A 26,361-nucleotide genomic window follows, 5' to 3' on the forward strand; every position below is an offset into this window, starting at 1 on the left:
ATGGGGGTCTATGTGGGTCTATGGGGGTCTATGGGGTCTATGGGGTCTATGGGGTCTATGTGGGTCTATGGGGTCTATGTGGGTTTATGGGGGTCTATGGGGTCTATGTGGGTCTATGTGGGTATATGGGGTCTATGGGGTCTATGGGGTCTATGGGGGTCTATGGGGTCTATGTGGGTCTATGTGGGTCTATGGGGTCTATGTGGGTCTATGGGGGTCTATGGGGTCTATGCGGGTCTATGGGGGTCTATGGGGTCTCTATGGGTCCCTATGGGTCTCTCACCCTCCAGGTAGTTCCTGGCGACGAACTTGAGGGCCTCGTCCAATAGGATGACGGGCAGGGAGATCTTCAGCACCATCAGCCAATGGGTGAGCGTCAGCGGGGTCAGCTTGAAGATCATCTATGGGGCAGAGAGCGGGCCTCAGCCCCACGGCGGCCCCATGGCCCCTGGGGGCCCCTCTGGGTGCCCCAGGGGGGATAAAGGCAATGGGGATCGACCAATGGGCATCACCCAATGGGTATCCACCAATGAGCATTGACCCAATGGGTATCGACCACTGCGCATCACCCAATGAGCATCGACCCAATGGGCATCACCCAATGGGCATTGACCAATGGGCATCACCCAATAGGTATTGACCAATGGGCATTGACCAATAGGCATCAACCAATGGGCATCACCCAATGGGCATCAACCACTGAGCATCACCCAATGGGCATTGACCAATGGGCATCGACCAATAGGCATCAACCAATGGGCATCACCCAATGGGCATCATCACCCAATGAACATTGACCCAATGGGCATTGACCAATGGCATCACCCAATGGGCATCACTCAATAGGCATTGACCCAATGGGCATAAACCAATGGGCATCACCCAATGGGCATCACTCAATAGGCATTGACCCAATCGGTATCCACCAATGAGCATCGACCCAATGGGCATCACCCAATGGGCATCACCCAATGGGCATCACCCAATGGGCATCACCCAATGGGCATCGACCAATGGGCATCACCCAATGAGCATTGACCCAATGGGCATTGACCAATGGGCATCACCCAATGGGCATCACCCAATGGGCATCACCCAATGGGCATCACCCAATCAGCATTGACCCAATCGGTATCCAGCAATGAGCATCAACCCAATGGGCATCAACCAATGGGCATTGACCAATGAGCATCACCCAGTGGGCATTGACCAATGAGCATTGACCCAGTGGGCATCAACCAATGGGCATCACCCAATGGGCATTGACCAATGGGCATCGACCAATGGGCATCACCCAATGGGCATCACCCAATCAGCATTGACCCAATCGGTATCCAGCAATGAGCATCAACCCAATGGGCATCAACCAATGGGCATTGACCAATGAGCATCACCCAGTGGGCATTGACCAATGAGCATTGACCCAGTGGGCATCAACCAATGGGCATCACCCAATGGGCATTGACCAATGGGCATCGACCAATGGGCATCACCCAATGGGCATCACCCAATAGGCATCACCCAATGGGCATCACCCAATGGGCATCGACCAATGGGCATCACCCAATGAGCATTGACCCAATGGGCATTGACCAATGGGCATCACCCAATCAGCATTGACCCAATCGGTATCCAGCAATGAGCATCAACCCAATGGGCATCAACCAATGGGCATTGACCAATGAGCATCACCCAGTGGGCATTGACCAATGAGCATTGACCCAGTGGGCATCAACCAATGGGCATCACCCAATGGGCATTGACCAATGGGCATCGACCAATGGGCATCACCCAATGGGCATCACCCAATAGGCATTGACCCAATGGGCATCACCCAATGGGCATCACCCAATGGGCATCAACCAATGGGCATCACCCAATGGGCATTGACCAATGGGCATCACCCAATGGGCATCACCCAGTGGGCATCGACCAATGGGCATCACCCAATGGGCATCACCCAATGGGCATCGACCAATGGGCATCACCCAATGGGCATCACCCAATGGGCATCGACCAATGGGCATCACCCAATGGGCATCACCCAATGGGCATTGACCCAATGGGCATCAACCACTGAGCATCGACCCACTGGCTATGGACCAATGGGGATGAGGCAAGGCCCCCCCGGCCCACACCCCCTTACGGGCAGGGGGTCCACGTAGAGGATGACGAAGTGCAGGGACATGGACAGGCAGATGGAGCCCAGCAGCCAGATGTTGACCCACGGCGGCATCCGCGCCAGCGATTGGTTCTCGGAGAGGCTGCAGTGGGGCAGGAGGTGGGCAGGGCCCCAGGGACCCATTGAGGGACCCCATGGCCCCATTGCAGGGCCCCATTGACCCATTTAAAGACCCCATTGCCCCATTTAAAGACCCCATTGCCCCATTTAAGGTCCCCATTGCCCCATTTAAAGACCCCATTGCCCCCTTTAAAGACCCCATTGCCCCATTTAAGGTCCCCATTGCCCCATTTAAAGACCCCATTGCCCCCTTTAAAGACCCCATTGCCCCATTTAAGGTCCCCATTGCCCCATTTAAAGACCCCATTGCCCCCTTTAAAGACCCCATTGCCCCATTTAAGGTCCCCATTGCCCCATTTAAAGACCTCATTGCCCCCTTTAAAGACCCCATTGCCCCATTTAAGGACCCCATGGCCCCATTTGATGCCCCCATTGCCCCCTTTAAAGACCCCATTGCCCCCTTTAAAGACCCCATTGCCCCATTTAAGGACCCCATGGCCCCATTTGATGCCCCCATTGCCCCATTGTAGGTCCCCATTGCCCCCTTTAAAGACCCCATTGCCCCATTTAAAGACCCCATTGCCCCCTTTAAGGTCCCCATTGCCCCCTTTAAAGACCCCATGGCCCCATTTGATGCCCCCATTGGAGGTCCCCATTGCCCCATTTAAAGACCCCATTGCCCCATTTAAGGTCCCCATTGCCCCATTTAAAGACCCCATTGCCCCCTTTAAAGACCCCATGGCCCCATTTAAGGACCCCATGGCCCCATTTGATGCCCCCATTGCCCCATTGGAGGTCCCCATTGCCCCCTTTAAAGACCCCATTGCCCCATTTAAGGTCCCCCTTGCCCCACGGGAGGCCCCCAGGGCCCCATGGGCGCTGCAGGTACCTGTTGAGGGCGTTGCACATCTCAATGGTGACGAGCACGGACAAGGCCATGGTCATGGGCACGGGCGACTCGAAGATGTCGCAGTCCAGGCCCTCGAACTCCACGTTGTGCTCCCCACATTGCATGAAGTGGGTCTGGGGGGGGGGGACGACAGCAAGGGGGTCACCAGAGGGGGGCAGCCCATGGGCAACGGGGCCCCATCGGGCGACCCATGGTCAATTGGACTCCATTGGTCAAGCCATGGTCAATGGGGCCCCATTGGGTGACCCATGGTCAATGGGGCCCCATTGGTCAAGCCATGGTCAATGGGGCCCCATTGGGTGACCCATGGTCAATGGGGCACCATTGGTCAAGCAATGGTCAATGGGGCCCCATTGGGTGACCCATGGTCAATGGGGCACCATTGGTCAAGCAATGGTCAATGGGGCCCCATTGGGTGACCCATGGTCAATGGGGCACCATTGGTCAAGCAATGGTCAATGGGGCACCATTGGTCAAGCAATGGTCAGTGGGGCACCATTGGTCAAGCAATGGTCAATGGGGCACCATTGGTCAAGCAATGGTCAGTGGGGCACCATTGGTCAAGCAATGGTCAATGGGGCCCCATTGGTCAAGCAATGGTCAATGGGGCCCCATCGGGCAAGCCATGGTCAATGGGGCACCATTGGTCAAGCAATGGTCAGTGGGGCACCATTGGTCAAGCAATGGTCAATGGGGCCCCATTGGTCAAGCAATGGTCAATGGGGCCCCATCGGGCAAGCCATGGTCAATGGGGCACCATTGGTCAAGCAATGGTCAGTGGGGCCCCATCGGGCAAGCCATGGTCAATGGGGCACCATTGGTCAAGCCATGGTCAATGGGGCCCTATTGGGCAGCTCATGGTCAATGGGGCCCCATTGGGTGACCCATGGTCAATTGGACTCCATTAGTGAAGCAATGGTCAATGGGGCCCCATTGGGTGACCCATGGTCAATGGGGCACCATTGGTCAAGCAATGGTCAATGGGGCCCCATTGGGTGACCCATGGTCAATGGGGCACCATTGGTCAAGCAATGGTCAATGGGGCACCATTGGTCAAGCTATGGTCAATGGGGCCCCATTGGTCAAACCATGGTCAATGGGGCCCCATTGGTCAAGCAATGGTCAATGGGGCCCCATCGGGCAAGCCATGGTCAATGGGGCCTTATTGGGCAGCTCATGGTCAATGGGGCCCCATTGGGTGACCCATGGTCAATGGGGCCCCATTGGACGACCAATGGTCAATTGGACTCCATTGGTCAAACCATGGTCAATGGGGCCCCATTGGGTGACCCATAGTCAATTGGACTCCATTGGTGAAGCAATGGTCAATGGGGCCCCATTGGTCAATGGGGCCCCATTGGTCAAGCAATGGTCAATGGGGCCCCATTGGGTGACCCATGGTCAATGGGGCACCATTGGTCAAGCAATGGTCAATGGGGCCCCATCGGGCAAGCCATGGTCAATGGGGCACCATTGGTCAAGCCATGGTCAATGGGGCCCTATTGGGCAGCTCATGGTCAATGGGGCCCCATTGGGTGACCCATGGTCAATGGGGCCCCATTGGTCAAGCCATGGTCAATGGGGCCCCATTGGGTGACCCATGGTCAATGGGGCCCCATTGGTCAAGCCATGGTCAATGGGGCCCCATTGGGCTCTGGCACTCACCAGTTGGTGGTAGGTGACACTGGGGCCATCTTCGGCGAAGAGGAACCACCATGCGGCCGCACCGACGGTGGCGGCACCGACGTAGCCTATGGGGAGAGGAAGCACCATGGGGGTCAATGGGGAGGAACCATGGGGGTCAATGGGGAGGCACCATGGGGGTCAATAAGGAACCACCATGGAGGTCTACAAGGGATCATGATGAGCATCTCCAATGCTCTCCAATGGACATCTATGATGGTTTATGATGGGCATCATGCCCAATGCTCTACCATGGCCATCTCCAATGGCCATCTCCAATGCTCTACCGTGGCCATCTCCAATGCTCTACCATGGCCATCTCCAATGGCCATCTCCAATGCTCTACAATGGGCACCTCCAATGGCCATCTCCAATGCTCTACAATGGGCACCTCCAATGGCCATCTCCAATGCTCTACCATGGCCATCTCCAATGCTCTACCATGGGCACCTCCAATGGCCATCTCCAATGCTCTACCATGGGCACCTCCAATGACCATCTCCAATGCTCTACCATGGCCATCTCCAATGGCCATCTCCAATGCTCTACCATGGCCATGTCCAATGGCCATCTCCAATGCTCTACCATGGCCATCTCCAATGCTCTACCATGGCCATCTCCAATGGCCATCTCCAATGCTCTACCATGGCCATCTCCAATGCTCTCCAATGGACACCTCCAATGCTCCACAATGGACACCTCCAATGGACACCTCCAATGCTCTACAATGGACACCTCCAATGGCCATCTCCAATGCTCTACAATGGACACCTCCAATGGCCATCTCCAATGCTCTACAATGGGCACCTCCAATGGCCATCTCCATTGCTCTACCATGGCCATCTCCAATGGCCATCTCCAATGCTCTACCATGGCCATCTCCAATGGCCACCTCCAATGCTCTACCATGGCCATCTCCAATGGCCATCTCCAATGCTCTACCATGGCCATCTCCAGTGGCCATCTCCAATGCTCTACCATGGCCATCTCCAATGCTCTCCAATGGACAGCTCCAATGCTCCACAATGGACACCTCCAATGGACACCTCCAATGCTCTACAATGGACACCTCCAATGGCCATCTCCAACGCTCCACAATGGACACCTCCAATGGACACCTCCAATGCTCTACAATGGACACCTCCAATGGCCATCTCCAATGCTCTTCAATGGGCACCTCCAATGGTCTCCCCCCAGTCCCCCCACCGATCACCCCCCTCCATCCTCCCCAGCCCATATCCCGTTGCCGGCAGCGCCGCGGCGCTCACCGCCGATGGCGAGGTATCGGAAGAAGAGCCAGCTGCTGATGAGCGGCTCCTTGGGGCTGCGCGGGGGCTTGTCCATGATGTCCAGGTCCGGGGGGTTGAAGCCCAGCGCCGTGGCCGGGAGCCCGTCCGTCACCAGGTTCACCCAGAGCAGCTGCACCGGGATCAGCGCCTCCGGCAGCCCCAGCGCCGCCGTCAGGAAGATGCTGCGGGGACACGGGGAGAGGGGGGGATGCAGTGGGGTGTAAGGGGGATAGAGTGGGATACAGTGGGATAGAGTGGGGTAGAGTGGGATACAGTGGGATAGAGTGGGATACAATTGGATAGAGTGGGATACAATGGGATAGAGTGGGATAGAGTGGGGTAGAGTGGGATACAGTGGGATAGAGTGGGATACAGTGGGGTAGAGTGGGATACAATGGGATAGAGTGGGATACAGTGGGATACAGTGGGATAGAGTGGGATACAATGGGATAGAGTGGGATAGAGTGGGGTAGAGTGGGATACAGTGGGATAGAGTGGGATACAGTGGGGTAGAGTGGGATACAATGGGATAGAGTGGGATACAGTGGGATACAGTGGGGTAGAGTGGGATACAATGGGATAGAGTGGGATAGAGTGGGGTAGAGTGGGATACAGTGGGATAGAGTGGGATACAGTGGGGTAGAGTGGGATACAATGGGATAGAGTGGGATACAGTGGGATACAGTGGGGTAGAGTGGGATACAATGGGATAGAGTGGGATAGAGTGGGGTAGAGTGGGATACAGTGGGATAGAGTGGGATACAGTGGGGTAGAGTGGGATACAATGGGATAGAGTGGGATACAGTGGGATACAGTGGGATAGAGTGGGATACAATGGGATACAGTGGGATACAATGGGATAGAGTGGGATACAATGGGATAGAGTGGGATACAATGGGATAGAGTGGGGTAGAGTGGGATACAGTGGGATAGAGTGGGATACAGTGGGATAGAGTGGGATACAATGGGATAGAGTGGGATAGAGTGGGGTAGAGTGGGATACAGTGGGATAGAGTGGGATACAATTGGATAGAGTGGGATACAATGGGATAGAGTGGGATAGAGTGGGGTAGAGTGGGATACAGTGGGATAGAGTGGGATACAGTGGGGTAGAGTGGGATACAATGGGATAGAGTGGGATACAGTGGGATACAGTGGGATAGAGTGGGATACAATGGGATACAGTGGGATACAATGGGATAGAGTGGGATACAATGGGATAGAGTGGGATACAATGGGATAGAGTGGGGTAGAGTGGGATACAGTGGGATAGAGTGGGATACAGTGGGATAGAGTGGGATACAATGGGATAGAGTGAGATAGAGTGGGGTAGAGTGGGATACAATGGGATAGAGTGGGGTAGAGTGGGATACAATGGGATAGAGTGGGGTAGAGTGGGATACAATGGGATAGAGTGGGATACAATGGGATAGAGTGGGGTAGAGTGGGATACAATGGGATAGAGTGGGATACAATGGGATAGAGTGGGATACAGTAGGATAGAGTGGGATAGAGTGGGATACAATGGGACAGAGTGGGATACAATGGGATAGAGTGGGATACAATGGGATTGAGTGGGATACAGTGGGATACAGTGGGATAGAGTGGGATACAATGGGATAGAGTGGGATAGAGTGGGATACAATGGGATAGAGTGGGATACAGTGGGATACAGTGGGATACAATGGGATAGAGTGGGATACAATGGGATAGAGTGGGATGCACTGGGGTATAAGTGAGATGCAATGGGGTATAAGGGGGATATAGTGGGATGCAATGGGGTATAAGGGGGATAGGCTGGGATAGAGTGGGATACAATGGGATACAGTGGGATAGAGTGGGGATAGAGTGGAATAGGCTGGGATACAATGGGATATAGTGGGATACAATGGGATATAGTGGTCTATAGAGTTCTATAGAGGTCCATAGTGGTCTAGGTCTCTACTGGTCTATAAAGGTCTCTGCTGATCCACAGTGGTCTATAGTCATCCATAGTGGTCTACAGTGGTCCACAGTGGTCCATAGTGGTCTATAGTGGTCCATAGGGGTCCATAGGGGTCTATAGGGGTCCATAGGGGTCCATAGGCGTCCATAGAGGTCTATAGAGTTCTATAGTGATCTAGGTCTCTAGTGGTCTATAGAGGTCTCTACTGGTCCATACTGGTCCATAGTGGTCCATAGGGGTCTATAGAGTTCTATAGAGCTCCATAGTGGTCCATAGGTGCCTAGGGGTCTATAGGTGCCCATAGGGGTCTCTAGTGGCCTCTAGTGGTCCGTAGTGGTCTAGGTCTTTACTGGTCCATAGTGGTCCATAGTGTTCTCTAGAGTTCTATAGGGGTCCATAGTGGTCTCTAGAGTTCTATAGGGGTCCATAGGTGCCCCTAGGGGTCTATAGTGGCCTCTAGTGGTCCATAGTGGTCTAGGTCTCTACTGGTCCATAGTGGTCCATAGTGTTCTATAGAGTTCTATAGGGGTCCATAGTAGTCTATAGAATTCTATAGGGGTCCCTAGTGGTCCATAGAGTTCTCTAGGGGTCCATAGGTGCCGTCCATAGGGCTCACCAGACGACCTCGCCGACGTTGGAGGAGATGAGGTAGCGGATGAACTGCTTCATGTTGTTGTAGATGGCGCGGCCTTCCTCCACCGCCGCCACGATGGTGGAGAAGTTGTCGTCGGCCAGCACCATCTCCGAGGCCGTCTTGGCCACGGCCGTGCCCGAGCCCATGGCGATGCCGATCTCGGCCTTCTTGAGCGCCGGCGCGTCGTTGACGCCATCGCCGGTCTGGAAACGGGGAGAGAAGGGGGGGGGGACGGACACCCATGGGGATGTGGGCGGGGACGCGGCTGTGATGGGTCTAGAATGGGTGGTGATGGGTCTACAATGGGTCTAGAATGGGTGGTGATGGGTCTACAATGGGTGGTGATGGGTCTACAATGGGTGTACAGTGGGTGGAGATGGGTCTACAATGGGTGATGATGGGTCTACAATGGGTGTACAGTGGGTGGAGATGGGTCTACAATGGGTGATGATGGGTCTACAATGGGTGGAGATGGGTCTACAATGGGTGATGATGGGTCTACAATGGGTGGAGATGGGTCTACAAAGGGTGGTGATGGGTCTAAAATGGGTGATGATGGATGGAGATGGGTCTACAATGGGTGGTGATGGGTCTACAATGGGTGATGATGGGTCTACAATGGGTCTACAATGGGTGGTGATGGGTCTACAATGGGTGGTGATGGGTCTACAGTGGGTGTACAATGCGTGGAGATGGGTCTACAATGGGTGATGATGGGTCTACAATGGGTGGAGATGGGTCTACAAAGGGTGGTGATGGGTCTACAATGGGTGATGATGGATGGAGATGGGTCTACAATGGGTGGTGATGGGTCTACAATGGATGATGATGGGTCTACAATGGGTGATGATGGGTCTACAATGGGTGATGATGGGTCTACAATGGGTGGAGATGGGTGGAGATGGGTCTACAATGGGTGATGATGGGCGGAGATGGGTCTACAATGGGTCTACAATGGGTGATGATGGGTCTACAACGGGTGATGATGGATGGTGATGGGTCTACAATGGGTGATGATGGATGGTGATGGGTCTACAATGGATGATGATGGGTGGAGATGGGTCTAGAATGGGTGGAGATGGGTCTAGAATGGGTGGAGATGGGTCTACAATGGGTGGAGATGGGTCTACAGTGGGTGGTGATGGGTCTACAAAGGGTGGTGATGGGTCTACAATGGGTCTACAATGGGTGGTGATAGGTATAGAATGGGCCTACAATGGGTGGAGATGGGTCTACAATGGGTGATGATGGGTCTACAATGGGTGGTGATGGGTCTACAATGGGTGGAGATGGGTCTACAATGGGTGGAGATGGGTCTACAATGGGTGATGATGGGTCTACAATGGGTGATGATGGGTCTACAATGGGTGATGATGGGTCTACAATGGGTGATGATGGGTCTACAATGGGTGATGATGGGTCTACAATGGGTGGAGATGGGTCTACAATGCGTGGAGATGGGTCTACAATGGGTGATGATGGGTCTACAATGGGTGATGATGGGTCTACAATGGGTGATGATGGGTCTACAATGGGTGGTGATGGGTCTACAATGGGTGGAGATGGGTCTACAATGGGTGATGATGGGTCTACAATGGGTGATGATGGGTCTACAATGGGTGATGATGGGTCTACAATGCGTGGAGATGGGTCTACAATGGGTGATGATGGGTCTACAATGGGTGATGATGGGTCTACAATGGGTGATGATGGGTCTACAATGGGTGATGATGGGTCTACAATGGGTGATGATAGGTCTACAATGGGTGGTGATGGGTCTACAATGGGTGATGATGGGTCTACAATGGGTGGTGATGGGTCTACAATGGGTGGAGATGGGTCTACAATGGGTGGAGATGGGTCTACAATGCGTGGAGATGGGTCTACAATGGGTCTACAATGGGTGGAGATGGGTCTACAATGGGTGATGATGGGTCTACAATGGGTCTACAATGGGTGGAGATGGGTCTACAAAGGGTGGTGATGGGTCTACAATGAGTGGTGATGGGTCTACAATGGGTGGAGATGGGTGGAGATGGCTCTACAATGGGTGATGATGGATGGTGATGGGTCTACAATGGGTCTACAATGGGTGATGATGGGTGGTGATGGGTCTACAATGGGTCAACAATGGGTGGTGATGGGTCTACAATGGGTGATGATGGATGGAGATGGGTCTACAATGGGTGATGATGGGCGGAGATGGGTCTACAATGGGTCTACAATGGGTGGTGATGGGTCTACAATGGGTGATGATGGGTCTACAATGGGTCTACAATGGGTGGTGATGGGTCTACAATGGGTGATGATGGGTGGAGATGGGTCTACAATGGGTGATGATGGATGGTGATGGGTCTACAACGGGTGGAGATGGGTCTACAATGGGTGATGATGGGCGGAGATGGGTCTACAATGGGTGATGATGGGTCTACAATGGGTCTACAATGGGTGATGATGGGTCTACAATGGGTCTACAATGGGTGATGATGGGTCTACAATGGGTCTACAATGGGTGGTGATGGGTCTACAATGGGTCTACAATGGGTGGTGATGGGTCTACAATGGGTGATGATGGGTGGAGATGGGTCTACAATGGGTGATGATGGATGGTGATGGGTCTACAACGGGTGGAGATGGGTCTACAATGGATGATGATGGGTGGAGATGCGTCTAGAATGGGTGGAGATGGGTCTACAATGGGTGGTGATGGGCGGAGATGGGTCTACAATGGGTGGTGATGGGCGGAGATGGGTCTACAATGGGTCTACAATGGGTGATGATGGGCGGAGATGGGTCTACAATGGGTGATGATGGGTCTACAATGGGTGATGATGGGCGGAGATGGGTCTACAACGGGTGGAGATGGCTCTACAACGGGTGTGGACAGCTCCACCGCGGCTGCCAACGGCCCCACGCTGGGTGGCCCCGATGGCCGCGGCGCGGGCCCCTGGCTCTCACCATGGCCGTGATCTCGTCGAAGGACTGCAGGAACTCCACGATCTTGGACTTGTGGGTGGGCTCGACGCGGGCGAAGCAGCAGGCGCGGCGGCAGGCTTCGCGCTGCTCGGCCGGCGGCAGGTCGTCGAACTCGCGGCCCGTGTAGGCCTTGCCCGTCACCTCCTCCTCCTCGCCGAAGATGCCGATGCGGCGGCAGATGGCGATGGCCGTGCCCTTGTTGTCGCCCGTGATCATGATGACGCGGATGCCGGCGTCGCGGCACAGCCGGATCGAGCCCATCACCTCCTTGCGGGGAGGGTCCAGCATCCCCACGCAGCCCACGAAGGTCAGGTCCACCTGGGGGCAGCAGGAGCAGGAGGGTTGGGGATAATGGGAAGTGACCCCCTGGGGTCCGTATGGGGGCAAGGGCACCATAAAACCACCCAGAGCCACTGTATGGGCCGTTCTATGGGGTCTATACGGGAGCAAGAACCCCATTGAGATGACATCAACCATCGTTGAAGACCCAAAGACCTCATAGATATGGGTTTCTGTGGCCCATATGGCACCAAGACCACCATAACCACCATATGGACCGTTCTATAGGGTCTATATGGGAGCAAGAACCCCATTGAGATGACATCAACCATCACTGAAGACCCAGTTCGAGGCCTCCATTGACCCATTGGTCCCCATTGCCCCATTAAGGTCCCCATTGACCACTTTAAGGTCCCCATTGCTCCATTTGATGCCCCCATCGCCCCATTGGATGCCCCCATTGCCCCATTTAAAGACCCCGTTGCCCCATTTAAAGTCTCCATTGACCCATAAGGTCCCCATTGCCCCATATAAAGACCCCGTTGCCCCATTTAAAGTCTCCATTGACCCATTAAGGTCTCCATTGCCCCATTTAAAGACCCCGTTGCCCCATTTAAGGTCTCCATTGACCCATAAGGTCCCCATTGCCCCATATAAAGACCCCATTGCCCCATTTAAAGTCTCCATTGACCCATTAAGGTCCCCATTGCCCCATTTGAAGACCCCATTGCCCCATTTAAGGTCCCCATTGACCCATATAAAGACCCCGTTGCCCCATTTAAAGTCTCCATTGACCCATAAGGTCCCCATTGCCCCATATAAAGACCCCGTTGCCCCATTTAAAGTCTCCATTGACCCATTAAGGTCTCCATTGCCCCATTTAAAGACCCCGTTGCCCCATTTAAGGTCTCCATTGACCCATAAGGTCCCCATTGCCCCATATAAAGACCCCGTTGCCCCATTTAAAGTCTCCATTGACCCATTAAGGTCCCCATTGCCCCATTTAAAGACCCCATTGCCCCATTTGAAGACCCCATTGCCCCATTTAAGGTCCCCATTGACCCATTTAAGGTCCCCATTGACCCATTTAAGGTCTCCATTGACCTATTAAGGCCCCCGTTGCCCCATTTAAAGTCTCCATTGACCCATTAAGGTCCCCATTGCCCCATTTAAAGACCCCATTGACCCATTTAAAGACCCCATTGACCTATTTAAAGTCTCCATTGACCCATTAAGGTCTCCATTGACCCATTAAGGCCCCCATTGCCCCATATAAAGACCCCATTGCCCCATTTAAAGACCCCATTGCCCCATTTAAAGTCTCCATTGACCCATTAAGGTCCCCATTGCCCCATATAAAGACCCCATTGCCCCATTTAAAGACCCCATTGCCCCATTTAAAGACCCCATTGACCTATTTAAGGTCTCCATTGACCTATTTAAGGTCTCCATTGACCCATTAAGGCCCCCATTGCCCCATTTAAAGACCCCATTGCCCCCTTTAAAGACCCCGTTGCCCCATTTAAAGACCCCATTGCCCCCTTTAAAGACCCCGTTGCCCCATTTAAAGACCCCATTGCCCCATTTAAAGGCCCCATTGCCCCATTTAAAGACCTCATTGACCCATTTAAAGACCCCATTGACCTATTTAAAGTCTCCATTGACCCATTTAAGGTCTCCATTGACCCATTAAGGTCTCCAATGACCAATTAATGCCCCCATTGCCCCATTTAAAGACCCCGTTGCCCCATTTAAAGACCCCATTGCCCCATTTAAAGACCCCGTTGCCCCATTTAAAGACCCCATTGCTCCATTTAAAGACCCCATTGCCCCATTTAAGGTCTCCATTGACCCATTAAGGTCCCCATTGCCCCATATAAAGACCCCATTGCCCCATTTAAAGACCTCATTGACCCATTTAAAGACCCCATTGACCTATTTAAAGTCTCCATTGACCCATTTAAGGTCCCCATTGACCCATTTAAGGTCTCCATTGACCAATTAATGCCCCCATTGCCCCATTTAAAGACCCCGTTGCCCCATTTAAAGACCCCATTGCCCCATTTAAAGACCCCATTGCCCCATTTAAAGTCTCCATTGACCCATTAAGGTCCCCACTGCCCCATTTAAAGACCCCATTGCCCCAATTAAAGACCCCGTTGACCTATTTAAGGTCTCCATTGACCCATTAAGGTCTCCATTGACCAATTAATGCCCCCATTGCCCCATTTAAAGACCCCACTGCCCCATTTAAAGACCCCATTGCCCCATTTAAAGACCCCGTTGACCTATTTAAGGTCTCCATTGACCCATTAAGGTCTCCATTGACCCATTAAGGCCCCCATTGCCCCATTGGATGCCCCCACGGCCCCGCGGGCACCTCGTAGTCGACGAAGCGGGCCGAGTCGTCCAGGGCCATGTCTTCCCTCTTCGGGGGGGTGTCGCGGGTGGCCAGGGCCAGGCAGCGCAGGGTGTCCCTGCCCGTGCCCCACTCCTTGATGAGCGCCAGGAGCCGCTCCTTGACGCCGGGGCTCAGCGGCGCCCGCGTCGTGCCCACCCGCACGTAGCTGCAGCGGTCGATGACGCCCTCCGGGGCGCCCTGGGGTGGGGGGGATAGGGGGTATAGGGGGGATAGGGGGATAGGGGGATAGGGGGTATAGAGGGGATAGGGGGATAGGGGGATAGGGGGTGTAGGGGGGATAGGGGGATAGGGGGATAGGGGGTGTAGGGGGGATAGGGGGGATAGGGGGTATAGGGGGGATAGGGGGGATAGGGGGGATAGGGGGTATAGGGGGGATAGGGGGGATAGGGGGGATAGGGGGGATAGGGGGTATAGGGGGGATAGGGGGGATAGGGGTATAGGGGGGATAGGGGGTATAGGGGGTATAGGGGGGATAGGGGGATAGGGGGTATAGGGGGGATAGGGGGTATAGGGGGGATAGGGGGTGTAGGGGTATAGGGGGTATAGGGGGATAGGGGGGATAGGGGGGATAGGGGGTATAGGGGGGATAGGGGGTATAGGGGGGATAGGGGGTGTAGGGGGTATAGGGGGTATAGGGGGGATAGGGGGTATAAGGGGTATAGGGGGGATAGGGGGATAGGGGGATAGGGGGGATAGGGGGGATAGGGGGATAGGGGGGATAGGGGGGATAGGGGGTGTAGGGGGGATAGGGGGGATAGGGGGGATAGGGGGTATGGGGGGATAGGGGGATAGGGGGTGTAGGGGGTATATGGGGTATAGGGGGGATAGGGGGATAGGGGGATAGGGGGGATAGGGGGGATAGGGGGTGTAGGGGGGATAGGGGGTGTAGGGGGGATAGGGGGGATAGGGGGTGTAGGGGGTATAGGGGGGATAGGGGGATAGGGGGATAGGGGGTATAGGGGGGATAGGGGGTGTAGGGGGGATAGGGGGTATAGGGGGGATAGGGGGTGTAGGGGGGATAGGGGGTATAGGGGGGATAGGGGGGATAGGGGGGATAGGGGGGATAGGGGGGACAGGGGGTGTAGGGGGTATATGGGGTATAGGGGGGATAGGGGGATAGGGGGATAGGGGGGATAGGGGGGATAGGGGGATAGGGGGGATAGGGGGTGTAGGGGTATATGGGTTATTGGGGGGTATAGGGGTGATAGGGGGGATAGGGGGTGTAGGGGGGTATAGGGGGGATAGGGGGGATAGGGGGATAGGGGGGATAGGGGGTATAGGGGGTATAGGGGGATAGGGGGGATAGGGGGTATAGGGGAGATAGGGGGATAGGGGGGATAGGGGTTATAGGGGAGATAGGGGGGATATGGGGTATAGGGGGGTATAGGGGGGATAGGGGATATAGGGGGTATAGAGGGTATAGGGGGGATAGGGGGTGTAGGGGTATATGGGTTATAGGGGGTATAGGGGGGATAGGGGGGATGGGGGTGTAGGGGGTATATGGGGTATAGGGGGGATAGGGGGTGTAGGGGGGATAGGGGAGATAGGGGTTATGGGGGGATAGGGGGTATAGGGGGGACAGGGGGGACAGGGGGTATAGGGGGGATAGGGAGTGTAGGGGGTGGATGGGGTATTATGGGGTATTATACGGTAGTATGGGATATTATGGAGTATTATGGGGTATATGGGATGTATGGGGTATATAGGATATATGGGGTATATGGGATATGGGGTATGGGGTGTATGGGGTGTATGGGGTGTGTAAGGCATGGGATATATGGGGTATTGGGTGTGGGATATGGGATAAATGGGATAGATGGGGTATGGGATAGATGGGATATGGGATACATGGGGCATTGGATATGAGATATAGGGGATATAGGATAGGGGATATATGGGACATGGAGGATATGGGATATAGGATATGGGATATATGGGATACGGGATATGGGACATATGGGGTATTATGGGGTATTATGGGGTATTATGGGCTGTGGGCTCCCACCTTGACGAACATCTTGTTGCCGACGGCGGCGCGCGAGGCCTTGGCCGGGGAGCAGTAAACGGACATGGATTTGCGATCCCGGGAGAATTCCAAGGTGAATTCCTTCTTCATGAGCTGCTTGATGACCTGGGGGCGAGGGCAGCCAATGGGGGCGATGGGGACGACGGGAGCCAATGGGGACAGGGCTTCAATGGGAGCCAATGGGGACAGGGCTTCAATGGGAGCCAATGGGGACAGGGCATCAATGGGGGCCAATGGGGACAGGGCATCAATGGGAGCCAATGGGGACAGGGCTTCAATGGGAGCCAATGGGGACAGGGCATCAATGGGGGCCAATGGGGACAGGGCTTCAATGGGGGCCAATGGGGACAGGGCATCAATGGGGGCCAATGGGGACAGGGCATCAATGGGGGCCAATGGGGACAGGGCATCAATGGGGGCCAATGGGGGTCAATGGGACAGGGGGGCAATGGGAGCAATGGGAGCTAATGGGAGTCAATGGGGACATGGGGGCAATGGAAGTCAATGGGAGCAATGGGGACAATGGGGACAGGGGGTCAATGGGGTCAATGGGGACAATGGGACAGGGGGGCAATGGGAGCAATGGGAGCCAATGGGAGTCAATGGGGACATGGGGGCAATGGAAGTCAATGGGAGCAATGGGGACAATGGGGACAGGGGGTCAATGGGGTCAATGGGGACAATGGGGACAGGGGGCAATGGGGTCAACGGGGTCAACCCGGTCAATGGGGTCAATGGCACCCAATGGGACACGGGGTTAATGGGGACCATGGGGTCAATGGGATCCAATGGGGACACGGGGACAATGGGGACAATGGGGTCAATGGGACCCAATGGGACATGGAGAAGACCTTGGGGTCAATGGGACCATGGGATCAATGGGACCCAATGGGGACATGGGGTCAATGGGGACAATGGGGTCAATGGAGTCAATGGGGACCCAATGGGGTCAATGGGACCCAATGGGGACAATGGGGTCAATGGAGTCAATGGGGACCCAATGGGGTCAATGGGAACCCAGTGAGGTCAATGGGACCCAATGGGGACATGGGGTCAATGGGGACAATGGGGTCAATGGAGTCAATGGGGACCCAATGGGGTCAATGGGGTCAATGGGGTCAATGGGGTCAATGGAGTCAATGGGGACCCAATGGGGTCAATGGAGTCAATGGGGACCCAGTGGGGTCAATGGGACCCAATGGGGTCAATGGGGTCAATGGAGTCAATGGGGACCCAATGGGGACAATGGGGTCAATGGAGTCAATGGGGACCCAATGGGGTCAATGGGAACCCAGTGGGGTCAATGGGACCCAATGGGGTCAATGGGAACTCAGTGGGGTCAATGGGACCCAATGGGGTCAATGGGAACTCAGTGGGGTCAATGGGACCCAATGGGGTCAATGGGGTCAATGGGACCCAATGGGGACAATGGGGACCCAATGGGGTCAATGGGACCCAATGGGGTCAATGGGGACCCAATGGGGACAATGGGGTCAATGGAGTCAATGGGGACCCAATGGGGTCAATGGGACCCAATGGGGTCAATGGGGACCCAACACGCCCCACGGGCGCCCTTGTCCACGCGAAGACCCCTTAGGTCCATGGGGCGAAGCCAGGCCCCATAGAGCCCTATGGAGGGGGGGAATGTCCCGTATGGCCCCGTAGGAGCCTATAGGGCCCCATAGGAGCCTATAGGGCCCCATAGCACTCACGGAGTTGCAGGCGTTGGCGCGCTCCACCTTGGAGAGGCCGCGGACGTCGGTGTTGAAGACGTTCATCTTCTCCACGAGGCAGGTGAGCGCCGTCTCCGTGGCCTCCCCCACCTTCTCATAGACCCCTTTGGACTATGGGGCACGGGGGGGGGGGGTATTATGGGATGTCAGTGGGGCGCGGGGGGGGTGAGCTACGGGGCGCATGGGTCAAGGTACGGGGCACGGGGGGTTGATCTAAGGGGCGTGGGGGGGGAGCTGTGGGGCACAGGGGTTGAGCTATGGGGCACGGGGGTTGATCTATGGGGCGCCTGGGTCAATCTATGGGGTGCGTGGGACAATTTATGGGGCGCAGGGTCAATCTATGGGGTGCATGGGTCAACCTATGGGGTGCAGGGTCGATCTATGGGGCATGGGGGTCGATCTATGGGGCGTGGGGGTCAATCTATGGGGTGCGTGGGTCAATCTATGGGCCATGTGGGTCAATCTATGGGGTGTGTGGGTCAATTTATGGGGCGCATGCGTCAATCTATGGGGCATGGGGTCAACCTATGGGGTGCAGGGTCGATCTATGGGGCATGGGGGTCAATCTATGGGGTGTGTGGGTCAATCTATGGGCCATGTGGGTCAATCTATGGGGTGTGTGGGTCAATTTATGGGGCGCATGCGTCAATCTATGGGGCATGGGGTCAATCTATGGGGTGCATGGGTCAATCTATGGGGCACGGGGGTCAATCTATGGGGTGTGTGGGTCAATCTATGTGGCGCATGGGTCAATCTATGGGGCACGGGGGTCAACCAATGGGGCGCGTGGGTCAATCTATGGGGCACGGGGTCAATCTATGGGGTGTGTGGGTCAATCTATGTGGTGCATGGGTCAATCTATGGGGCACGGGGGTCAACCAATGGGGCACGTGGGTCAATCTATAGGGCACAGGGGTCAATCTATGGGGCACGTGGGTCAATCTATGGGGTGTGTGGGTCAATCTATGGGGCACGGGGTCCATCTGTGGGGCACGGGGTCCATCTATGGGGCGCTCACCTCGTTGTAGTCAAGGGAGGAGTCGTTGCAGAGGGCGCAGATGGTGGCCAGCTCGACCAGGCCGTCGTATTGACCGGCCTTGACCGGCTTCTCCTGCTTCAACCTGGGGTATTATGGGATGGGAGGCGGTGATATGGGGGTGCTATGGGGTGCTATGGGGTGCTATGGGGTGCTATGGGGTATTATGGGATGGAGGCACTGACACTTCGCCCTCGGGCGCGTAAGTGGAGCCGGTGATGGAGAACTCATTGAGGGTGCAGGAGTCCCCTTCGACCTTGTCCACGATGAACATCTGGGGGGCAGAGGGGACAATGGGGCGCCCCATGGCACCCAATGGCACCCAAGGGCACCCAATACACCCAATGGCACCCAACGGCACCCAATGACACCCAACGACACCCAATGGCACCCAATGGCACCCAATACGCCCAATGGCACCCAACGGCACCCAATGACACCCAACGACACCCAATGGCACCCAATGGCACCCAATACGCCCAATGGCACCCAACGGCACCCAATACACCCAATACACCCAATGGCACCCAATGGTCCTCAATAGCACCCAATGGCACCCAACGACACTCAACACACCCAACAGCACCCAATGGCACCCAATGACACCCAACGACACTCAACACACCCAACAGCACCCAATGGCACCCAATGACACCCAATGGCACTCAACACACACAACAGCACCCAATGGCACCCGACACCCCCAATGACACCCAACAGCCCCCAATGGCCCCCAATGGCCCCCAATAGCACCCAATGGCACCCAATGACACTCAATGGCACCCAATGGCACTTAACACACACAACAGCACCCAATGGCACTCAACACCCCCAATGACACCCAACAGCCCCCAATGGCACTCAACACACACAACAGCACCCAATGGTACCCAACACCCCCAATGACACCCAACAGCACCCAATGGCCCCCAATGGCCCCCAATGGCACCCAATGACACCCAATGGCACCCAATGGCACTTAACACACACAACAGCACCCAATGGCACTCAACATCCCCAATGACACCCAACAGCCCCCAATGGCACCCAACAGTACCCAACAGTGCCCAATGGCACCCAACACACCCAACAGCACCCAATGGCACCCAATGACACCCAATGACACCCAATGACACCCAATAAACCCAATGACACCCAACAGCACCCAATGACACCCAATGGCACCCAATCCACCCAATAGCACCCAACAGCACCCAACACACACAACAGCACCCAATGGCACCCAATGACACCCAATGGCACTCAACACACCCAACAGCACCCAATGGCACCCAATGACACCCAACAGCACCCAATGACACCCAACAGCACCCAATGGCACCCAACGGCCCCCAATAGCACCCAATGACACCCAATGGCACCCAATACACCCAACAGCACCCAATGGCACCCAATGACACCCAATGGCACCCAATCCACTCAACAGCACCCAATGGCACCCAACGACACTCAACACACTCAACAGCACCCAATGGCACCCAACGGCACCCAACACCCCCAACGACACCCAACAGCACCCAATGGCACCCAACACACCCAATGACACCCAACAGCACCCAATGGCACCCAATCCACTCAATAGCACCCAATGGCACCCAACGACACTCAACACATCCAACAGCACCCAACGACACTCAACACACACAACAGCACCCAATGGCACCCAATGACACCCAATGGCACTCAACACACCCAACAGCACCCAATGGCACCCAATGGCACCCAACACCCCCAATGACACCCAACAGCACCCAATGGCACCCAACACACCCAATGACACCCAACAGCACCCAATGGCACCCAATCCACTCAATAGCACCCAATGGCACCCAACGACACTCAACACATCCAACAGCACCCAACGACACTCAACACACACAACAGCACCCAATGGCACCCAACGGCACCCAACACCCCCAATGACACCCAACAGCACCCAATGGCACCCAACGGCCCCCAATAGCACCCAATGACACCCAATGGCACCCAATCCACCCAATAGCACCCAACAGCACCCAACACACACAACAGCACCCAATGGCACCCAATGGCACCCACCACCCCCAATGACACCCACCAGCCCCCAATGGCACCCACCGGCCCCCAATGGCACCCAACGGCCCCCACCTTGCACACGGACATCTGGTTGGTGGTGAGGGTGCCGGTCTTGTCGGAGCAGATGACCGAGGTGCAGCCCAGGGTCTCCACCGAGGGCAGGCTCCGCACGATGGCGTTCTTCTTGGCCATGCGGCGCGTGCCCAGCGCCAGGCACGTGGTGATGACAGCCGGGAGGCCTGGGGACACCGGGGGGACACCATGAGGACACCCAAAGGGCACCAAAAGGGGCCCAAAGAGGCCCCAAACCACCCTCAAGAAGCCCAAAGGCCACCAAGGCAGCCCTGAGACCCCTATGGAGCTCATGATGGACCTCAGGAAGCCATAGGAGATCCATGATGGACCTCAGGAAGCCATGGGAGATCCATGATGGACCTCAGGAAGCCATAGGAGATCCATGATGGGCCTCAGGAAGCCATAGGAGATCCATGATGGACCTCAGGAAGCCATAGGAGATCCATGATGGACCTCAGGAAGCCATGGGAGATCCATGATGGACCTCAGGAAGCCATAGGAGATCCATGATGGACCTCAGGAAGCCATAGGAGATCCATGATGGGCCTCAGGAAGCCATAGGAGATCCATGATGGACCTCAGGAAGCCATAGGAGATCCATGATGGACCTCAGGAAGCCATAGGAGATCCATGATGGGCCTCAGGAAGCCATAGGAGATCCATGATGGACCTCAGGAAGCCATAGGAGATCCATGATGGACCTCAGGAAGCCATAGGAGATCCATGATGGACCTCAGGAAGCCATGGGAGATCCATGATGGACCTCAGGAAGCCATAGGAGATCCATGATGGACCTCAGGAACCCCTCTGAGCTCCATGATGGCCTTCAAGAACCCATAGGAGCTCCATGATGGCCTTCAAGAACCCCTCTGAGCTCCATGATGGCCTTCAAGAACCCCTCTGAGCTCCATGATGGCCTTCAAGAACCCCTAGGAGCTCCATGATGGCCTTCAAGAACCTATATAAGACCCATTACGACTCTCAAGAACCCCTAGGAGCTCCATGATGGCCTTCAAGAACCCCTCTGAGCTCCATGATGGCCTTCAAGAACCTATATAAGACCCGTTACGACCCTCAAGACCGTACAGAAGAGCCACGATGGCCTTCAAGAACCCATAGGAGCTCCATGATGGCCTTCAAGAACCCATAGGAGCTCCACGATGGCCTTCAAGAACCCCTCTGAGCTCCATGATGGCCTTCAAGAACCCATAGGAGCTCCACGATGGCCTTCAAGAACCCATAGGAGCTCCACGATGGCCTTCAAGAACCCCTCTGAGCTCCATGATGGCCTTCAAGAACCCATAGGAGCTCCATGATGGCCTTCAAGAACCCCTCTGAGCTCCATGATGGCCTTCAAGAACCCATAGGAGCTCCATGATGGCCTTCAAGAACCCATAGGAGCTCCACGATGGCCTTCAAGAACCCCTCTGAGCTCCATCCCAGCCCTCCAGCCCCCCTTTACAACCCTGGAGACCCCGTTTAAGCCCCGCGATGGAGCTCAGGCCGCCACGGCAGAGCCCAGAGGCCATTCCCACCTTCGGGAATGGCGGCGACGGCCAAGGCGACGGCGATCTTGAAGTAGTAAATGGCCCCGCGGATCCAGGAGCCGCCGTGGACGGGGTCGTTGAAGTGGCCGATGTTGATGAGCCAGACGGCGACGCAGATCAAGGAGATGACCTTGGAGAGCTGCTCCCCGAACTCGTCGAGCTTCTGCTGCAGGGGGGTCTTGTCCTGCTCCGTGGCCGCCATCTCGTCCCGGATCTTCCCGATCTCCGTGTTGACGCCCGTGGCCACCACCAGGCCCACGGCTTTGCCGGCGCCGATGTTGGTGCCCTGCGGGATGCGGGGATGGGGATGATGGGAGATGGGATAGATGGGTATGGGGTATGGGGTATGGGGTATGGGATATGGGGTATGGGATATATGGATATGGGATATGGGATATGGGGTATGGGATATGGGATATGGGGTATGGGATATGGGATATATGGATATGGGATATGGGGTATGGGATATGGGGTATGGGATATGGGATATGGGATATGGGGTATGGGGTATGGGGTATGGGATATGGGGTATGGGATATGGGGTATGGGGTATGGGGTATGGGGTATGGGATATGGGGTATGGGATATGGGGTATGGGATATGGGGTATGGGGTATGGGGTATGGGGTATGGGATATGGGGTATGGGATATGGAATATACGGATATGGGATATGGATATATTGGATATGGGATATGGGGTATGGGATATGGGATATGGGATATGGGATATGGGATATATGGATATGGGGTATGGGATATGGTATATGGGATATGGGATATGGAATATACGGATATGGGATATGGGGTATGGGATATGGGATATGGGATATGGGATATGGGATATGGAATATACGGATATGGGATATGGATATATTGGATATGGGATATGGGATATATGGATATGGGATATATGGATATGGGATATGGGATATACGGGATATGGGATATATGGATATGGGATATGGGATATACGGGATATGGGATATATGGATATGGGATATGGATATATTGGATATGGGATATGGGATAGATGGATATGGATATATTGGATACGGGGTATGGCGTATGGGATATATGGATATAGATATATTGGATATGGGGCATGGGATATACAGATATGGATATGGGATAGATGGATATGGATATATTGGATATGGGATATGGATATATAGATATGGAATATATGGATATGGGATATGGGTATATTGGATATGGGATATGGGATAGATGGATATGGATATGGGATAGATGGATATGGATATATTGGATATGGGATATATGGATATGGGTATAGGACAGATGGATATGGATATATTGGATATGGGGTATGGGATAGATGGATATGGATATGGGATAGATGGATATGGATATATTGGATATGGGATATGGGATAGATGGATATGGATATATTGGATACGGGGTATGGCGTATGGGATATATGGATATATATATATTGGATATGGGGCATGGGATATACAGATATGGATATGGGATAGATGGATATGGATATATTGGATATGGGATATGGGATAGATGGATATGGATATATTGGATACGGGGTATGGCGTATGGGATATATGGATATAGATATATTGGATATGGGGCATGGGATATACGGATATGGATATGGGATAGATGGATATGGATATATTGGATATGGGATATGGGATAGATGGATATGGATATATTGGATACGGGGTATGGCGTATGGGATATATGGATATAGATATATTGGATATGGGGCATGGGATATACGGATATGGATATGGGATAGATGGATATGGATATGGGATATACGGATATGGATATGGGATACATGGATATGGGATATGTGGATATGGATATGGGATATACGGATATGGATATGGGATACATGGATATGGGATATGTGGATATGGATATGGGATATATGGATACGGGATATGTGGATATGGATATGGGATATACGGATATGGGATATGTGGATATGGATATGGGATATACGGATATGGATATGGGATACATGGATCTGGGATCTGGGAGCCTCGGCTGTCACTCACGGAGAAGAGCATGTTCTTCTTGTCCTGGTTGACCGCTCGCGGGTCGGGGACTGGATCCGTGTGCTTGATCACCGACACCGACTCACCTGGGACCAGTATGGACCAGTATAGACCAGTATGGACCAGTACGGACCAGTATGGACCAGTATGGACCGGTTCCCCCCCGCGTACCGGTCAGGATGGACTGATCCACCCGCAGCGTGGTTGACTTGATGGAGATGATGCGGATGTCGGCCGGGACCTTGTCTCCAACTGCGGGGAACTGGGAATTACTGGGAGCCACGTCCATAGCCCATAGCCCCTACCCCATATCCTGTATCCCATAGCCCATATCCATATAGCCCATATCCCATATCATATATCCCATATCCATATAACCCATACCCCGTATCCCATATCCCATATCCATATAGCCCATATCCCATATCCATATAACCCATATCCCATATCCCATATCCATATAGCCCATATCCCATATCATATATCCCATATCCATATAACCCATATCCTATATCCCATATCCCATATCCATATAGCCCATATCCCATATCCATATAGCCCATATCCATATAACCCATACCCCGTATCCCATATCCCATATCCTATATCCTATATCCATATAACCCATATCCTATATCCCATATCCCATATCCATATAGCCCATATCCCATATCATATATCCCATATCCATACAGCCCATATCCCATATCCATATAACCCATACCCTGCATCCTATATCCCATATCCCATACCCATATAACCTATATCCTATATCCCATATCCATATAACCTATATCCCATAGCCCATATCCATATATCCCATATCCCGTATCCTATATCCCATACCCCGTATCCTATATCCCATATCCATATAACCCATATCCCGTATCCTATATCCCATATCCCATACCCTGTATCCTATATCCCATATCCATATATCCCATATCCCGTATCCTATATCCCATATCCCGTATCCTATATCCCATATCCCATATCCATATAACCCATATCCTGTATCCTATATCCCATATCCATATATCTCATACCCGTATCCATATATCCCATATCCCGTACCCCATACCCCATATTCTTGTATCCCATATCCCATATCCATACATCCCACATCCACACCCACATATCCCATGTATCCCATACCCCATGCCCATATACTCCATATCCCTATCCATACATCCCATACCCCATATCCATATCCCATATCCATGTACCTCATCCCCCATATCCCCCATATCCCATACATCCCCTCTCCCCCGCGTCCCCCCTTCCCTGCCCCTATCCCATGGGATGCTCCTCACCGGCCACCTCGGCGATGTCTCCCGGCACCAGATCCCGGGCCTTGATCCTTTGGACACTTTTCCTATCGGCTCGGTACACTTTGCCCATCTCCGGCTCGTATTCCTTGAGCGCCTCGATGGCGTTCTCGGCGTTCCG

At 54.1% G+C, this 26,361-nt stretch overlaps 1 protein-coding gene across 1 annotated transcript; it reads right to left on the reverse strand.

Moving 5' to 3' along the window:
* Positions 1–227: 227 nt before the first annotated feature.
* ATP2A1 (ATPase sarcoplasmic/endoplasmic reticulum Ca2+ transporting 1) lies at positions 228–26,361 on the reverse strand (the record flags this gene model as incomplete). The annotated part of the gene is made up of 17 exons (XM_080639770.1): positions 26,226–26,361; positions 25,084–25,164; positions 24,913–24,998; positions 22,862–23,159; positions 21,324–21,490; positions 19,361–19,449; positions 19,158–19,260; positions 18,119–18,250; positions 16,386–16,511; positions 14,339–14,557; positions 11,662–11,997; positions 8,686–8,906; positions 6,104–6,306; positions 4,818–4,903; positions 3,132–3,265; positions 2,147–2,264; positions 228–401 (listed from the first exon to the last, which is right to left on the reverse strand). Exons 1-17 carry the CDS (start codon positions 26,311–26,313, stop codon positions 228–230), a joined length of 2,661 nt encoding a protein of 886 aa, XP_080495896.1. The 5' UTR covers positions 26,314–26,361.

This window comes from Psittacula echo, assembly GCF_963264785.1.
Source record: "Psittacula echo genome assembly, contig: SCAFFOLD_116, whole genome shotgun sequence".
Taxonomy (NCBI): Eukaryota; Metazoa; Chordata; class Aves; order Psittaciformes; family Psittacidae; genus Psittacula; species Psittacula echo.